The following is a 13,308-nucleotide window of genomic DNA, read 5'->3' as shown; positions in this document are numbered from 1 at the left end:
TAGCAAAGGACACTTGAAACTCTTATCCAACCAATGTAATTCTTCTTGTCTTTGACATCTTTTACAATCAAGATCGGCCATTCTTACCTCTGCGGCCATTTTTGACCACTTTCCCACAATATCTGCCCATTTTTTGCCACTTTCCGACATTTTGTGTCACTCTCTGCCCTTTCCTGCCACTTGCGGCAGAAAGTGGCAGAAATTTGATTTATCTCGATTTTTTCGAACCCAAATGGGAGAGGCATATTCAAGATGCGGCTGAACAATCGACTTGTACAGAGGTAGCATCGTGACACTATCTCTGGACTTAGACGTGCGATATATCCAACCACATATTTGAAAAGCCTTACCAACTTTCAACTGGATATGCTCATCGAACTTTCCATTATCTTGGAGGAATACACCTAAATCCTTCATGGATGAGACCTGCTCAATGTCCTTACCTTCATCATCTAATAGTGGAGTGTCTAGTGGCGTCGACCCAAAGGTCATTGAACGGAATTTCATTCCATTCAAGGCCATGTTACTCGCAGCAACCCAGGAATAAATATGGTCTAGGACCTTTGCAAGACAACCGGAATCCTGACCATTCCTACCAACTACCAATTTTGTATCATCAGCATAGGAAGAGATACTGACATTGCTACTACCAAGAAAAGGGTTCCCTCCGGCGCCGGGGTTTTAACCCACGACACCTGGGGAGATGATTCTCGTTGTGTTCACACTGCCTTTTAGACCTCTCGCCTACACCAGCTCTTAGAATTTGGATATGATGATGATGATCATTATGAAAATGATAATGCTTTATTTAGGATCTCGTGTATAGTAGAGGAATGATATATAAATAATAGCAAACATATTGTCGAAAAATGGTTAGGAATAAAAAGATAAAAAGATTTGAGAACCCTAGATTCCCCCCATAAACCTAATGGCTTGTTTTCATGAAGGGACCTCGACTAGAATGATGCCACCGTCCAACCCTTCGCTTTTCCCGACAAAGGTGTCAGACTCAGAGAGCTCACTCAGTCGATTTCAGCCAATGCCATAGCAAAATGCTTTTTAGCAAAGGACACTTGAAACTCTTATCCAACCAATGTAATTCTTCTTGTCTTTGACATCTTTTACAATCAAGATCGGCCATTCTTACCTCTGCGGCCATTTTTGACCACTTTCCCACAATATCTGCCCNAATGTAATTCTTCTTGTCTTTGACATCTTTTACAATCAAGATCGGCCATTCTTACCTCTGCGGCCATTTTTGACCACTTTCCCACAATATCTGCCCGTTTTTGCCACTTTCCGACACTTTGTGTCACTCTCTGCCCTTTCCTGCCACTTGCGGCAGAAAGTGGCAGAAATTTCATTTATCTCGATTTTTTCCATCGCTGCTTGCAGCACTTCAGGAGTTGGTCTAATTGATTGGAAGGTTCAGACTGGGCCGTAACGAAGACGATTGAGCATGGGCTGGGGGCTATATGGTCTTAATCGGTCCGGCAGCTGTCACCGGTTCCGAGTTTTGCACTTTGCCTCAAGACACAAGAAAAACTAAAAAATCAAGTTAAAGCTAAGGGTAGCTGTTTCTTGTTGGTGCGACAATAGGTTGAAATGTAGAGGCTATGGCTAACATAAGATGCTCACTGGTTCTTGCTCGTGTTTTCTTGTACTTGACGTGTTATATCTTGGATCAGGGCGAGTTTCCCTCTTCACTAAAGCTAGCTCACGTGGTTCCTATTCTTACAACGGGAAATAAGTTGCTCCCCGGTAAGTATAGGCCGATTTCTCTCACTTCGAGAATGGCAAAGGTAATGTTCGAAGTGAGAGAAATGGGCCGATATTTATTGTCGCTATATCCAAGTTCTCTTTTAAGGTCTACATTGTTTTCGATGCACAAGTCGTCCTTAATTCCCTTAGTTTGCTTATTGAACCACTCAATGCATATAATTCTATCACTCAATCATCCAAAGCCTTAGACATACAATTGTAAGAATAAGTGCATTGTTTCCATGAATGGAGACTGTTTCCTGAGTAAATAGGCATCATAACAGATGCTCTCCTAAAGTAATGGTTAGCCCCAACCAATATAAAAAGGCCTCGTTCAAGTTCAATATCATGTCAATCGTCAGAATTCCAATCACCAATCAACATGAAGAACTTGATCTTTCCCGTTATCGTTGCCCTCTTTGGCTTTGCCCTCATGACCTTGGCTGATATGGGAGATCTGGAGGCCGAAGAGGCCAAAATCCTTGAAGACTTTGAGAGCGGCATGTTCGACGAGTTCATCTCAATCGAAACGGAAATCAATGATTCTGATGTGGGCGCTGATGACGAAGACGGCGAAGATACGGATGGGTCTGAAGACAGGTAACAAATATAACGTGTACCTCGAGATGTGTCGATGTAATTGAGGGATTTTTTAGGTTGGCTATAGTAGTTTCTAAAACACCTTTTTAATCATGTCCATTTTATAACTTTCTCAATAATTGCAACAAAAAACAAATGGAGGGGACATTTTAGTTTTGTTTTATTTCGCGACTTTCTATCCTCAATAAGAGATACAATCAGACGGAAAAAGCTCGAGTTGCAAAACATTATGCATGGAGTTCTAAGCCCAAAATTCGTTTGGCTCGAGTGGTTCAAGCACACTTAAAGTGAAAACATCCAAGAGGTGTCCATGAGTGTAAATGTCTTCGTTTTTGCGTCCTCAACATCATCTAAGACAGATTTCTTGCACCCCCTCTTGTTCTTCAGATTGTTCCTTGGTGGTTGGTGTCGCTTGAAATGTCTGCCCAAATGTGCTGCCGCTCCCAATGGCACGTGTACTTGCACCAAGATGTTCCTTGGCATCTTCCCCATCTTTTCCATATACCATTCCTTGTGCATAATATCTTTGACCATGGCAGTCTGTTTTCAATGAATTAATAAACGCAAAAGTGCGGGATTTTTCAAAATTCATCTTTGGTGGATGAAATTCCCCAGACCCATTCTGAACTATAGTACGTATCATGTCTCTTACAAAATGATTTTTTTTTTTTTTTGAAATCGAGGATCAAGAAACATGTGACTCGGTTTTTCTTCTTTAAATGTGAGAATTCTTTAGAGAATGAACCAATACCTTCATTTAGGTCTTCTCAATCTTTCATATTGGCATTAGGAAAAGGCAAGCCACGGTGGTATGATCTAAATCTATCCTTTCTTTTGAGCGCGCGCTTCTGCTCGTAAAAAAGGCTCACATTCTTTTCGCCATCTTGGCCTGAACCTCCACTCGGAAGGGGAACAAAATATATGTTTTAAGTGAACGATACGGCTCTCTTTATTCAACCGACCCACACACATCTTCCACATGGTCACAAGATCTTTTGGAATACATATTGGCTAAACTTGAGCCCATTACCATGCTTAGGGAACCTAGGAGATATGGCTAAAGTAATGTAGCAAACACTGCATGAAATTCGTGATTTCTGGCTGCTGTTGGTCAGTTACATAAGTTTTTGACAACATAACAGGGGATAGAAGGGGTCAAAGCTATGCGCTCTTCAAATTAGGGCCCTCTCATCATAAGAGATTTACAAATGGTCCCTCTTCCCCTAAAGAAAGCAATTCATTTTTGTGGTCGAGATGACAAACTCGAATTCACCGCGTTCCAACACTCACAAAGGCAGAGATGTCAGTAAGAACCTTCATGTTCTTGGTCAAATTCTTTGTCTGTCACTTGAGACATTGAAACTGCAAATTCTTGAGCGATTCAATGAGTTCCCGAGTCGACAACTCACATGGCTTTTGGAAAAATCTCAATGAGGATCACTTCCAAACTCCTGAAATGGAGCACTTCCAAAATATTCCATTAAACTGTTATACAAATGCCACTTTATCTCGAAGCATTTAACTAGGAGCAATTTCACTTCACGTCACAACTCTGGTTGGATGACCATAGATAGGAAACAATATCTGGCTTCAATGTGACAATAAATCACGATAATCTGACCCTGATGGTGCTTTCCTGAGTATGATATTGTGACTATTGTCCCTCACATCAGAGAGTCAAGCTCTAAGTTACATAAAGTGGCAACTTAAACCCAAAGAAGTAAATAAGCGGCAGGAAAACAAAACAAAATGCAGGGCGTCTACTCTCCCTTTTTTCTCCAACCTTGCTCCCCCTTGAGGACCTTGCTGTCCGAACCATGACATAAATCCAAGAGAAAAATCATTGAACAAATGAAAGCATTTGTTAGCTTAACTATTCCTTGATCACACCAAATATAAATTGTTGTGTTCCCGACTATCTGACCCTATTATCACTATTTTTGGTTGCGTGTTCTAGAGTTCTCTGTCTCAATAAAGGAGTCATTCAATCACGAATCGTCTAATTGTTCACCTTCATTCTTAACTTGCCATAAGGACATTACATGGCATAGTCAGAGTAGAACCGCCTTCCCCGTGGATAAAGACTTGTACACCCATTATTACCCTCTCATCCCTGTCCACTTCACCGTCCATTATGACATCTATCCGGTCTTCGATAAGGACAGAGAGGGGACACTTCACAAGGGCAAGGAGGACGCTAGAGGATACGGTGAACAACAAAAACGTGAACAAAAAATGATTCGAGAGAGGGTTTGATTGCACCAAAAAAGGGTCGTCGCCATTGGCGAGCTCTACGCCAACGTGGTTGATGAAGACTGCCAGGCAACAAAGGAGCAAAATGTAGCTAGCCATGCTAGCTAGCTCCTCGTTCATGAAGCTTCTCGGCATATTGATACAAACTGTAACTTTAGCGATAGCACGGGAAACGTCTCCCAACCGGATGGGCTTGGACAAACACCCCCCACAGCTCAGAGTTGCCAGTGATCTGAAGCCTTCAAATTTAACCATGGAATTTTCTCGCCCCGAGATGAAAGTATAGGTGGAAAATTCAAAGCATATTATGGAGCATCTCACATAGATCCAATGAACATAACTGAGTACAAGTCCTATTTATTGGGTCGAATTGAAGGGGAGTTGTTAGCCTCAATGACCAGAAGTCTCAGAGATGTGGTTAGCATTGAGGGTTGTTTCACTGCGCTGGAAACGAGATTCCTGGAGATCTATACCTTGTTTGGGAGGAGATTGGCTTGGAAGCAAATCAAGAAGAAGCCAAATCAACGTATTGCCGATTTCTACACTCAACTATGGGCTCTTGGAGATGAAGCCAAGTTGGACAAGCTTTCAGTAGATTGAATGCATATGTTCGAGATAACCATGGCCTGCAAGCACGAGAGCGACCTTTTCTTGAGATTGCTCGAGCTAGACAATCCAAATTTAGAAAAAAATATTGCTACGGGCACAGCATTTGAAGCTGCAAGAGACACCTTGAGTTGGCAGTGCAGCACGCATTGCAGCTGTTACTGAACGAGACTGCAATGGATGTGGATCACTGGGTCATATACGAGTAAGATTCCGTAGGGACTCACCGGATCGCAAAGGCATCAGGAACCCTCGACGAGATCGTGATAGCTCACGGGAGCAAGGAGGCTCTGGAGTACGCAATGGTTCGCGCGAGCGAGAGGGTGGCCGGGAATGTGATTGGTCTGGTGGAAGAAAAGGTAGAGACTACATCAGGTACTCATACTCACCCGACCCAAGGCCACGCCAGGACAGGAGCATGTCGGATGATCGAGTTTTACTCATAAAGGAAGTCATCTCTGCAATCCCATTGGATCAAGGATTGCTTCTCATGACGGAGGGAAAGTCTTCAAAAGTCTCTTTTAGTTGTTTATTCACAACGGGAAACAAGGAAGAGGTTGAAGTGATTCTAGACACGGGTGCAACCGGCACAGTTTTTCCTGGTTGGCTCTTACCACGGGATATAAATCTTAAGCCTTCTGGAACAAAGGTAGTGGCAGCCAATGGATCTCCTATCTCCAACACGGGTTCGTTGGATATTGGTCTGGCCACATTGCATACCAATCACTTTATCAATGTGTCGGCAATCGTTTCTCCGGATCTTCAAAAACCCATGTTGATTAGTTTTTGGTGATGTGGTAGTGATGGATATCCTCCCGGCTGATTTTCCTCGTGTTCGGGGCGTGAATGACGGCATTCACGGAATACTGTCACTAGAATCAAAGGAGATTTTAGTGACGTATTACTGAAGGTAGATACAATTTAAAAAATCAAGATGATTACCTGGACGTCTTGGTGGACTCATTGGGAGAAGCATCCGGAACAATTAAAGGACCGCCAAAGAAGATCCATCTTAACAATTCAATCCCGGTCAAACCATGCAAGGTAACAAGTGCAAGACAAGTTCCAATACCGATGGCATCTGAATTCTCAGCGACACCAGATCTCATCAGGCAAATTTTACCGGAATCACAATGGTTTGCAAAGGTGGATGCTGTCCATGGGTATTTTCAGGTCTCAATCGACTATGAAAGTTCCCTGCTGACAGCATTTTTGTTGCCAGAGGGAAATATCGATACATTTGCGCCCCCATGGGCCTCAACTCAAGTTCGGATGAGTTTTGTATTCAAATGGATGCGGCAGTTCAAGGTTTGGATTGGCTTTTAAAGATCGTGGGCGACATGCTAATCCAGGCTCCTACCCGTGAAATGTTGTTCCAAAGACAAGGGGTTGTCTTGGAGCGGTGTTGAAAAGCAGGCATACGCATTTTGCTTGACAAGCTAACTATCGGGCAGACCAAAAAGTTTGCAAGACTTGTAGTAAGTCAAGAAGGCGTTCGCCCTGACCTCGTAAAACTTTCATCCAGAAGCAATTTCCCAACCCCAAAATCCATATCCGATCTTTGCTCATTTCTCGGGTTGGCCAATCAATTGGGGTCATTCCTACCAGACTTGGCCCATGCCACAGTCAGAATCAGAGAACTCCTGAAAAAGAATAATGCGTTTCTTTGGCTAAGCGAGCAAGAGGCTGAGTTTCGACGTGTGAAAGACATTCTGTGTTCGCCCTCCATTGTCAAACCATTCGACCCAAAGCTCAAAACAGAACTTTTGACCAATGTTTCACGATTACATGGCCTTGGCTATGCGCTCATACAACGTGACGGTTGGGGGAGGCCAAGTCGAATCCAGTGTGGATCAAGATCTCTCTCAGCCGCCCAGAAGAATTATGCCACTATTGAGCTCGAGGCCTCAGCTATCCTTTGGTCCGTGGTCAAATGTGATTTTTATCTACGTGTACTCAAAGGATTCAACATTTTGACAGATCATTGACCGCTGTTAGGAGTATTTGAGAAAGCTCTTGCTTCCCTGGCAAACGACCAACAAAACCAAATCAGGGAGAGCTTGGTTCACTATACCTTTGATGTTACGTTGGCAACCACTCAATCCCACTGATTGCCGATGCGCTGAGTAGAGTATATTTCTTCCCGTCAGATGAAGACATCAACATCGCTGTGTGTGTGCGGTAATTGATGCGGCTGATCCTGTCCTGGAAATCATTACCCAAAACATTGATGAGGAATATTCTCACCTTTGCGATTACATCAAGTCGTGATCTTTGGACTTATCCTTGAGCCCATGCAAGACCTTCTTTGACGAGCTTTGCCTGGAAGAGGGATTTAATCTACATGGTAGTCGCTTCCTCATCCCTAAAACTGCCCGGGCCATTCTATTATCGACGTTACATACAGGTCATGCTGGAATGGCAAAGTCAAACACATTGGCAAGAAAACTTTACATTTGGCCGCATATGGAAAACAATATTCGAGTAATTGTTGCGAGTTGTCCAGCCTGTTTGGGAAACTTGCCATCCTCACCAGCTGAGCCAATACAGGTTGATGTGTTGCGAGTTTTTCCATGGAGAAGGTCTTGGTGGATCTTTTTGAGACGGAACATCACCATCATCTCCTGATAGTCGACAGATATAGTGGGTATCCCTTTGTGTCTCGACTTCGTGGCCTTTCCACCAAATCTGTTTGTTATGTTCTTCTTCAATGGTTTTGGGACTATGGTTTCACCTTGTGGTTGAAAAGTGATGGTGGGTCTCAGTTTTGCCAGAATCTCAAGGGCTTCTGTAAGGAATATCACATCCGCCATCAATCATCTTCACCTTACCATGCCAAATCCAATGGATTGGCCGAATCCGTAGTAAAATCCATGAAGATATTACTTCAGAAAGTTGATCTAAAGGAGAAGGCATTTACCACGGCCTTACATGCATGGCGCTCACCCCGCCATTAGATGGTTTTAGTACGGCCTATGGCTTCTTTGGCAGACATCTACGGAGATGCTTTCCTGATGTTCATCCACATACTGCTCCGACTGCTGAGTTTGCTGCTGCGCGGGAAACTTCCCGGGGGAAGTTGATTGTATCAACTGGTGGGAGAGAACTATCACGTTTTGCTTTAGGGGACTCTCTCCTCTATCAATCTCCTTTTAGTGGTCACTTGGTGGGCAAATCAAGGATATTCATCCAAATGGACGATCTTACGTGATCATTACCCCTAACACTGAAATTCGACGCAATCGCCGATTTCTCCGCTTCTTCCAGGGCCTTAGTGCTCAGAAAACCCCATATCCTTCCTGATATGGCTTCTGGCGTTGATCCTCCCCATGAGGCTCCACCACCACCGCGCGGAAGTGGACGGATTGGGAATCATCTGCGTGTTTCTTTCATGCTGGTCTTCTCAAACTTGGACTGATCTACTTTCATTTTTTTCTTTAGTTATATCATTTTTTATCTCCGACGTCACGCATTGTCACAAAACCGGCAATGTCAAATGTTAATCCTTTTTATCACTCTCATGCTAATCTTTATAACGCCCACCTAACATTGATTATACTGGTTTATATTTATTTCATAACAATAGATAATGCGAGTTATGAACAGGAGCATGGGCTCAACAATCAAGCTCAACGCATCTTCCCACACACTGGGTGATCCTTTGAGGGATCACGGGCACACTGGGGATAACTGTCCACCAGGGGATTGCGGGCCACTTGGCGATCACGGGCCATCTGGGGTTCACGGGCCTATTCTATCATCAGGGATCACGGGTCGACACCACCATCTGTGGTCACGGGTTCGTACTCCTTCTGAGGAATCCGCCCTCCATCAGAGGAATCCGCCCTCCATCAGAGGAATCCGCCCTCCATCAGAGGAATCCGCCCTCCATGTGAGGAATGCACCGTTATTGTTATTCTTATAGTCAAATGGATATAAACCAGTCCAGTCAGAAGTACATGTTAGTCACAAACCACCATTTCAATGCACTTACCAAATACCAAATCCTATAAATTTCAATATTCATTTGATAGATATCAGTTCGGCCCACTTTTTTGGACACCCCAAAATTGAACTTTGAAAGATCCTGTATTTGTGCATTTATTAGTTCAATAAAAATTGATCCTGATGGCAAGGAAAAAGGTATTATACACAAGTAATGGTTATAGAAAAGATGGGGAAGATGCCAAGGAACATCTTGGTGCAAGTACACGTGCCATTGGGAGCGGCAGCACATTTGGGCAGACATTTCAAGCGACACCAACCACCAAGGAACAATCTGAAGAACAAGAGGGGGTGCAAGAAATCTGTCTTAGATGATGTTGAGGACGCAAAAACGAAGACATTTACACTCATGGACACCTCTTGGATGTTTTCACTTTAAGTGTGCTTGAACCACTCGAGCCAAACGAATTTTGGGCTTAGAACTCCATGCATAATGTTTTGCAACTCGAGCTTTTTCCGTCTGATTGTATCTCTTATTGAGGATAGAAAGTCGCGAAATAAAACAAAACTAAAATGTCCCCTCCATTTGTTTTTTGTTGCAATTATTGAGAAAGTTATAAAATGGACATGATTAAAAAGGTGTTTTAGAAACTACTATAGCCAACCTAAAAAATCCCTCAATTACATCGACACATCTCGAGGTACACGTTATATTTGTTACCTGTCTTCAGACCCATCCGTATCTTCGCCGTCTTCGTCATCAGCGCCCACATCAGAATCATTGATTTCCGTTTCGATTGAGATGAACTCGTCGAACATGCCGCTCTCAAAGTCTTCAAGGATTTTGGCCTCTTCGGCTTCCAGATCTCCCATATCAGCCAAGGTCATGAGGGCAAAGCCAAAGAGGGCAACGATAACGGGAAAGATCAAGTTCTTCATGTTGATTGGTGATTGGAATTCTGACGATTGACATGATATTGAACTTGAACGAGGCCTTTTTATATTGGTTGGGGCTAACCATTACTTTAGGAGAGCATCTGTTATGATGCCTATTTACTCAGGAAACAGTCTCCATTCATGGTAACAATGCACTTATTCTTACTTAACTTACTTATTACTCTGTCTTACTTACTTTGCACCTAATTGTATTTCTAAGGCTTTGGATGATTGAGTGGTAGAATTATATGCATTGGGTGGTTCAACAAGGCAAACTAAGGGAATTAAGGACGACTTGAGCACCGAAAACACTGTAGACCTTAAAAGAGAAGTTGGATATAACGACTAGAAAATTATTTTGCTTTTGAGGGTGTTTTTACTTAATTTTCTCTTTTAGACGAAGTATTTCATATTTTTGTCTCAAAGGCTGACGATCATTGTTTTCTGTTCTACTGCAACTGCAAACGTCAATCCAATTTTTAAGAAATTGATATTCATTTTGAAAAAAAATACTACGAGGTGCCTGCAGAATTACGCGATCTTTCAGAGTTCTTTTTTATTTTCGAAACTCCCCAGACCTGTTCAGAAATGATGTGTCCCTTTTGAAGCGATATTTTCCTTTCAAACACCAAGAGCAACAATTGGTTGGCTCTGGTTTTGCTACGGCTTGAGTATAAATTCATATACGTTTAAACAATCCTGGTAACCCATCACATTAAGAAACTATCTTGGCAATTGATCCAAATTCTCCTGACTCATCAGTGGGCCTTGAAAGAAAAAGTTGACGACTAAAAAAACCGATTTGATTTATCGTGGCTTTGTAATCGAAAAACATTTTCGTGCCAAATTTCTAGTTTCCTTAAATATCCGCATGAAATAAAGAAAGCGTCTCAAGGTCAAAGATTTCAAGAAAGAATGATCAATTTCTTCTACATAAAATGAAAAAGCTCAATGATCAGCCATGAAATTCAGTTGAGCGTTTGCCATTTTGCAAAAATGCAGCAAAGAGCCTGAAAGGGACCCAAAAAACGACCATTTTGCGACGTAACAACATTTTGCACATTCCTTTTTTTGCATGTTTGCGCCTCCTTTGAGCATTTTCGCAACTTTTTCAATGTTTTTAGCTTTTAGTTTTCCCAACTTTAGAAATCCCTACTTCGGCCGATAATGCAACTCTGTCTCGAGGTCTACTTAGCACTTTTTAGCACAAATTGAATTTTTTTTGACTGCCCGTGTCGTATTACCTAGTGTTCTGTGATAAAAAAAAGAGCATTCATGTGGAGCACCATGTAGCTCTTTCAGGGTGTATAGAGTACTTAATTATCGTGAACTACTATACGCACGATGAAACGCCTGGCATTTCCCAACAGGAAGAGAAAAGTGTGCAAAAAATTTGCAGCTTCGTAAAAGGTTACTTGCAGACCTAAAATAACGTCCAAAAGAGTCGGTGGTTTGTGGCTTTTCTCACGTGAAAGGACGATATACTGAACGTAAAAACCTAATAAAATCATGCTGATTCTTCTTTCTTGGCTGGGGTTTTCACGGGGTTTTCTAACCGCTACAGGGAATGTAATCCTCAGTACTATTAAAATGAAAGGTTATAATTGGTTTATTTTTTACCTCCAATCTTTATATGATATTTGGTCGACCAACGAATTTGAGTTGGCAGACTGAGCTAGTCCTTGAATGTAGGGTTGATCTGGAATGCTATCTAAAAATTTGTCCAAGTCTGACTTGAAAAATGCAACCGGATCAACAAGGCCAACGTATTCCCAACGAATATAAAAGGAAGCAAATTAAACAATGAGGGAGCCCAAGAGGGAAGAGATGTGGACTTCATTGTTCGAACTAGCCTGGATTCTCGAGAACTTGAAGCAGCTCTCAAAATGCACATTAAGCCTCTATGGTAACTGGAATTGACCCTAAATCTTGGAATGGGACAAAGCTATTCTCTGAACACTGTACAGTCCCAACTTTTTAGTCTCTCCCAATACAAGAGCTCTCTCATTCCTGTGATATTCCTAGTGAAACATCTTTGGACTTGTTTGACCTTTTGCAAACCTGCTGAACTTATTGGAGCCCAAATGGGTGAAGCATATTCAAGATGTGGTTGAACAATCGACTTGTACAGAGTTAGCATTGTGATGCTGACTCTGGACTTAAACGTGCGATATATTCAATCACACATTTGAAAAGCCTTACCCACCTTCAACTGAATATGCTCATCGAACTTTCCATTATTTTGGAGGAATACACCTAAATCTTTCATAGATGAGACCTGCTCAATATCTTTACCTCCATTATCTACGTGTGGAGTATTCAAAGGAGTTGACCCGAAGGTCATTGAGCGGAATTTCATTCCGTTCAGGGTCATATTACTCTTAGTAACCCAAGAATAGATTATTTCTAGGTCCTTTGCAAGGCTAGTGGAATCTTGGCCATTCCTACCAGAAACTAACTTTGTATAGTCAGTATAAGAAGAAGAGAGACTGGCTGTAATACTATGCTTTTGATTGCGATATCAAAATCTGTTTGAAGTGACATATTGATGGGTGCTTGGCACATAACCAAGTACTCTGGCTGGCTGGCCACGCAGTGAAAAATGTCAAAACTAAATGAGTTATACCACGGACTTCTAGAAATACCGACTGCGAACGAGCTTTTCAACAAATCGACCTGCTCTTAGTCAGTGAGACTCTGAGCCACTTTTCTGATAATGTAGAAACATAAGAAACGTAGATCTCCTCAATTAAAGGCTGGTCATTTTTAGATTATTTCATTGTAAAGTTGTTCGATTCAAAGGTTTGGTGTCAAAAGTTTATGTTGCTGATCATGAGCAGGCCGAATTTTGGAATTGCATGGAATGTTCACTACATAGCTTTGATCATATTTCCTGAGTTCCCTAAGCATAGCGTTGGACTCAAACTTGGCCAAGTCCATCTATTGAACATGATCTTGTGGTCGTATCAAGTGCTCATTTGGAATAAAGTGAACGGTTTAGGCTTCCGTTCGCAGTCCAGAACCAAGTTTTTATTAGCCAAGGAGTGAATAGGGAGTGAAACAAGTGTATTATAGTGCGTCCTTTTCTCGATCTAAGATTCACTCCTTGGCTGAAGAATTGGACTCAAATCTTTGGAAATCCGCGGTTAAACCCAACAACTTGAAAGTCAAGGACAACAAGATCCTGAAAGGATAACTCCACTCAGC

At 42.2% G+C, this 13,308-nt stretch overlaps 2 protein-coding genes across 2 annotated transcripts; one reads left to right on the top strand and one right to left on the bottom strand.

The window, feature by feature from the left end:
* Positions 1-2,088: 2,088 nt before the first annotated feature.
* LOC131891363 (uncharacterized) lies at positions 2,089-2,938 on the top strand. Its single transcript, XM_059240894.1, has 2 exons — positions 2,089-2,361; positions 2,749-2,938. The coding sequence occupies exons 1-2, from the start codon at positions 2,144-2,146 to the stop codon at positions 2,912-2,914; spliced, it is 384 nt and encodes a 127-aa protein (XP_059096877.1). The 5' UTR covers positions 2,089-2,143; the 3' UTR covers positions 2,915-2,938.
* Positions 2,939-9,305: 6,367 nt separating this feature from the next.
* Positions 9,306-10,150, bottom strand: LOC131891364 (uncharacterized). The gene is made up of 2 exons (XM_059240895.1): positions 9,887-10,150; positions 9,306-9,499 (listed from the first exon to the last, which is right to left on the bottom strand). Exons 1-2 carry the CDS (start codon positions 10,102-10,104, stop codon positions 9,367-9,369), a joined length of 351 nt encoding a protein of 116 aa, XP_059096878.1. The 5' UTR covers positions 10,105-10,150; the 3' UTR covers positions 9,306-9,366.
* Positions 10,151-13,308: the final 3,158 nt, after the last annotated feature.

Source organism: Tigriopus californicus, chromosome 12 (assembly GCF_007210705.1).
Source record: "Tigriopus californicus strain San Diego chromosome 12, Tcal_SD_v2.1, whole genome shotgun sequence".
NCBI lineage: Eukaryota > Metazoa > Arthropoda > Copepoda > Harpacticoida > Harpacticidae > Tigriopus > Tigriopus californicus.
Note: the sequence above shows the minus strand (reverse complement) of the source record. Positions and strands in the feature narration are given on the sequence as shown.

Coding starts and splice junctions, on each gene's coding strand:
- LOC131891363 (XM_059240894.1), top strand. CDS start 2,144: ATGAAGAACTTGATCTTTCCCGTTATCGTTGCCCTCTTTGGCTTTGCC. Junction 2,362..2,748: donor ACGGATGGGTCTGAAGACAG/GTAACAAATATA, acceptor CTTGTTCTTCAG/ATTGTTCCTTGGTGGTTGGT.
- LOC131891364 (XM_059240895.1), bottom strand. CDS start 10,104: ATGAAGAACTTGATCTTTCCCGTTATCGTTGCCCTCTTTGGCTTTGCC. Junction 9,500..9,886: donor ACGGATGGGTCTGAAGACAG/GTAACAAATATA, acceptor CTTGTTCTTCAG/ATTGTTCCTTGGTGGTTGGT.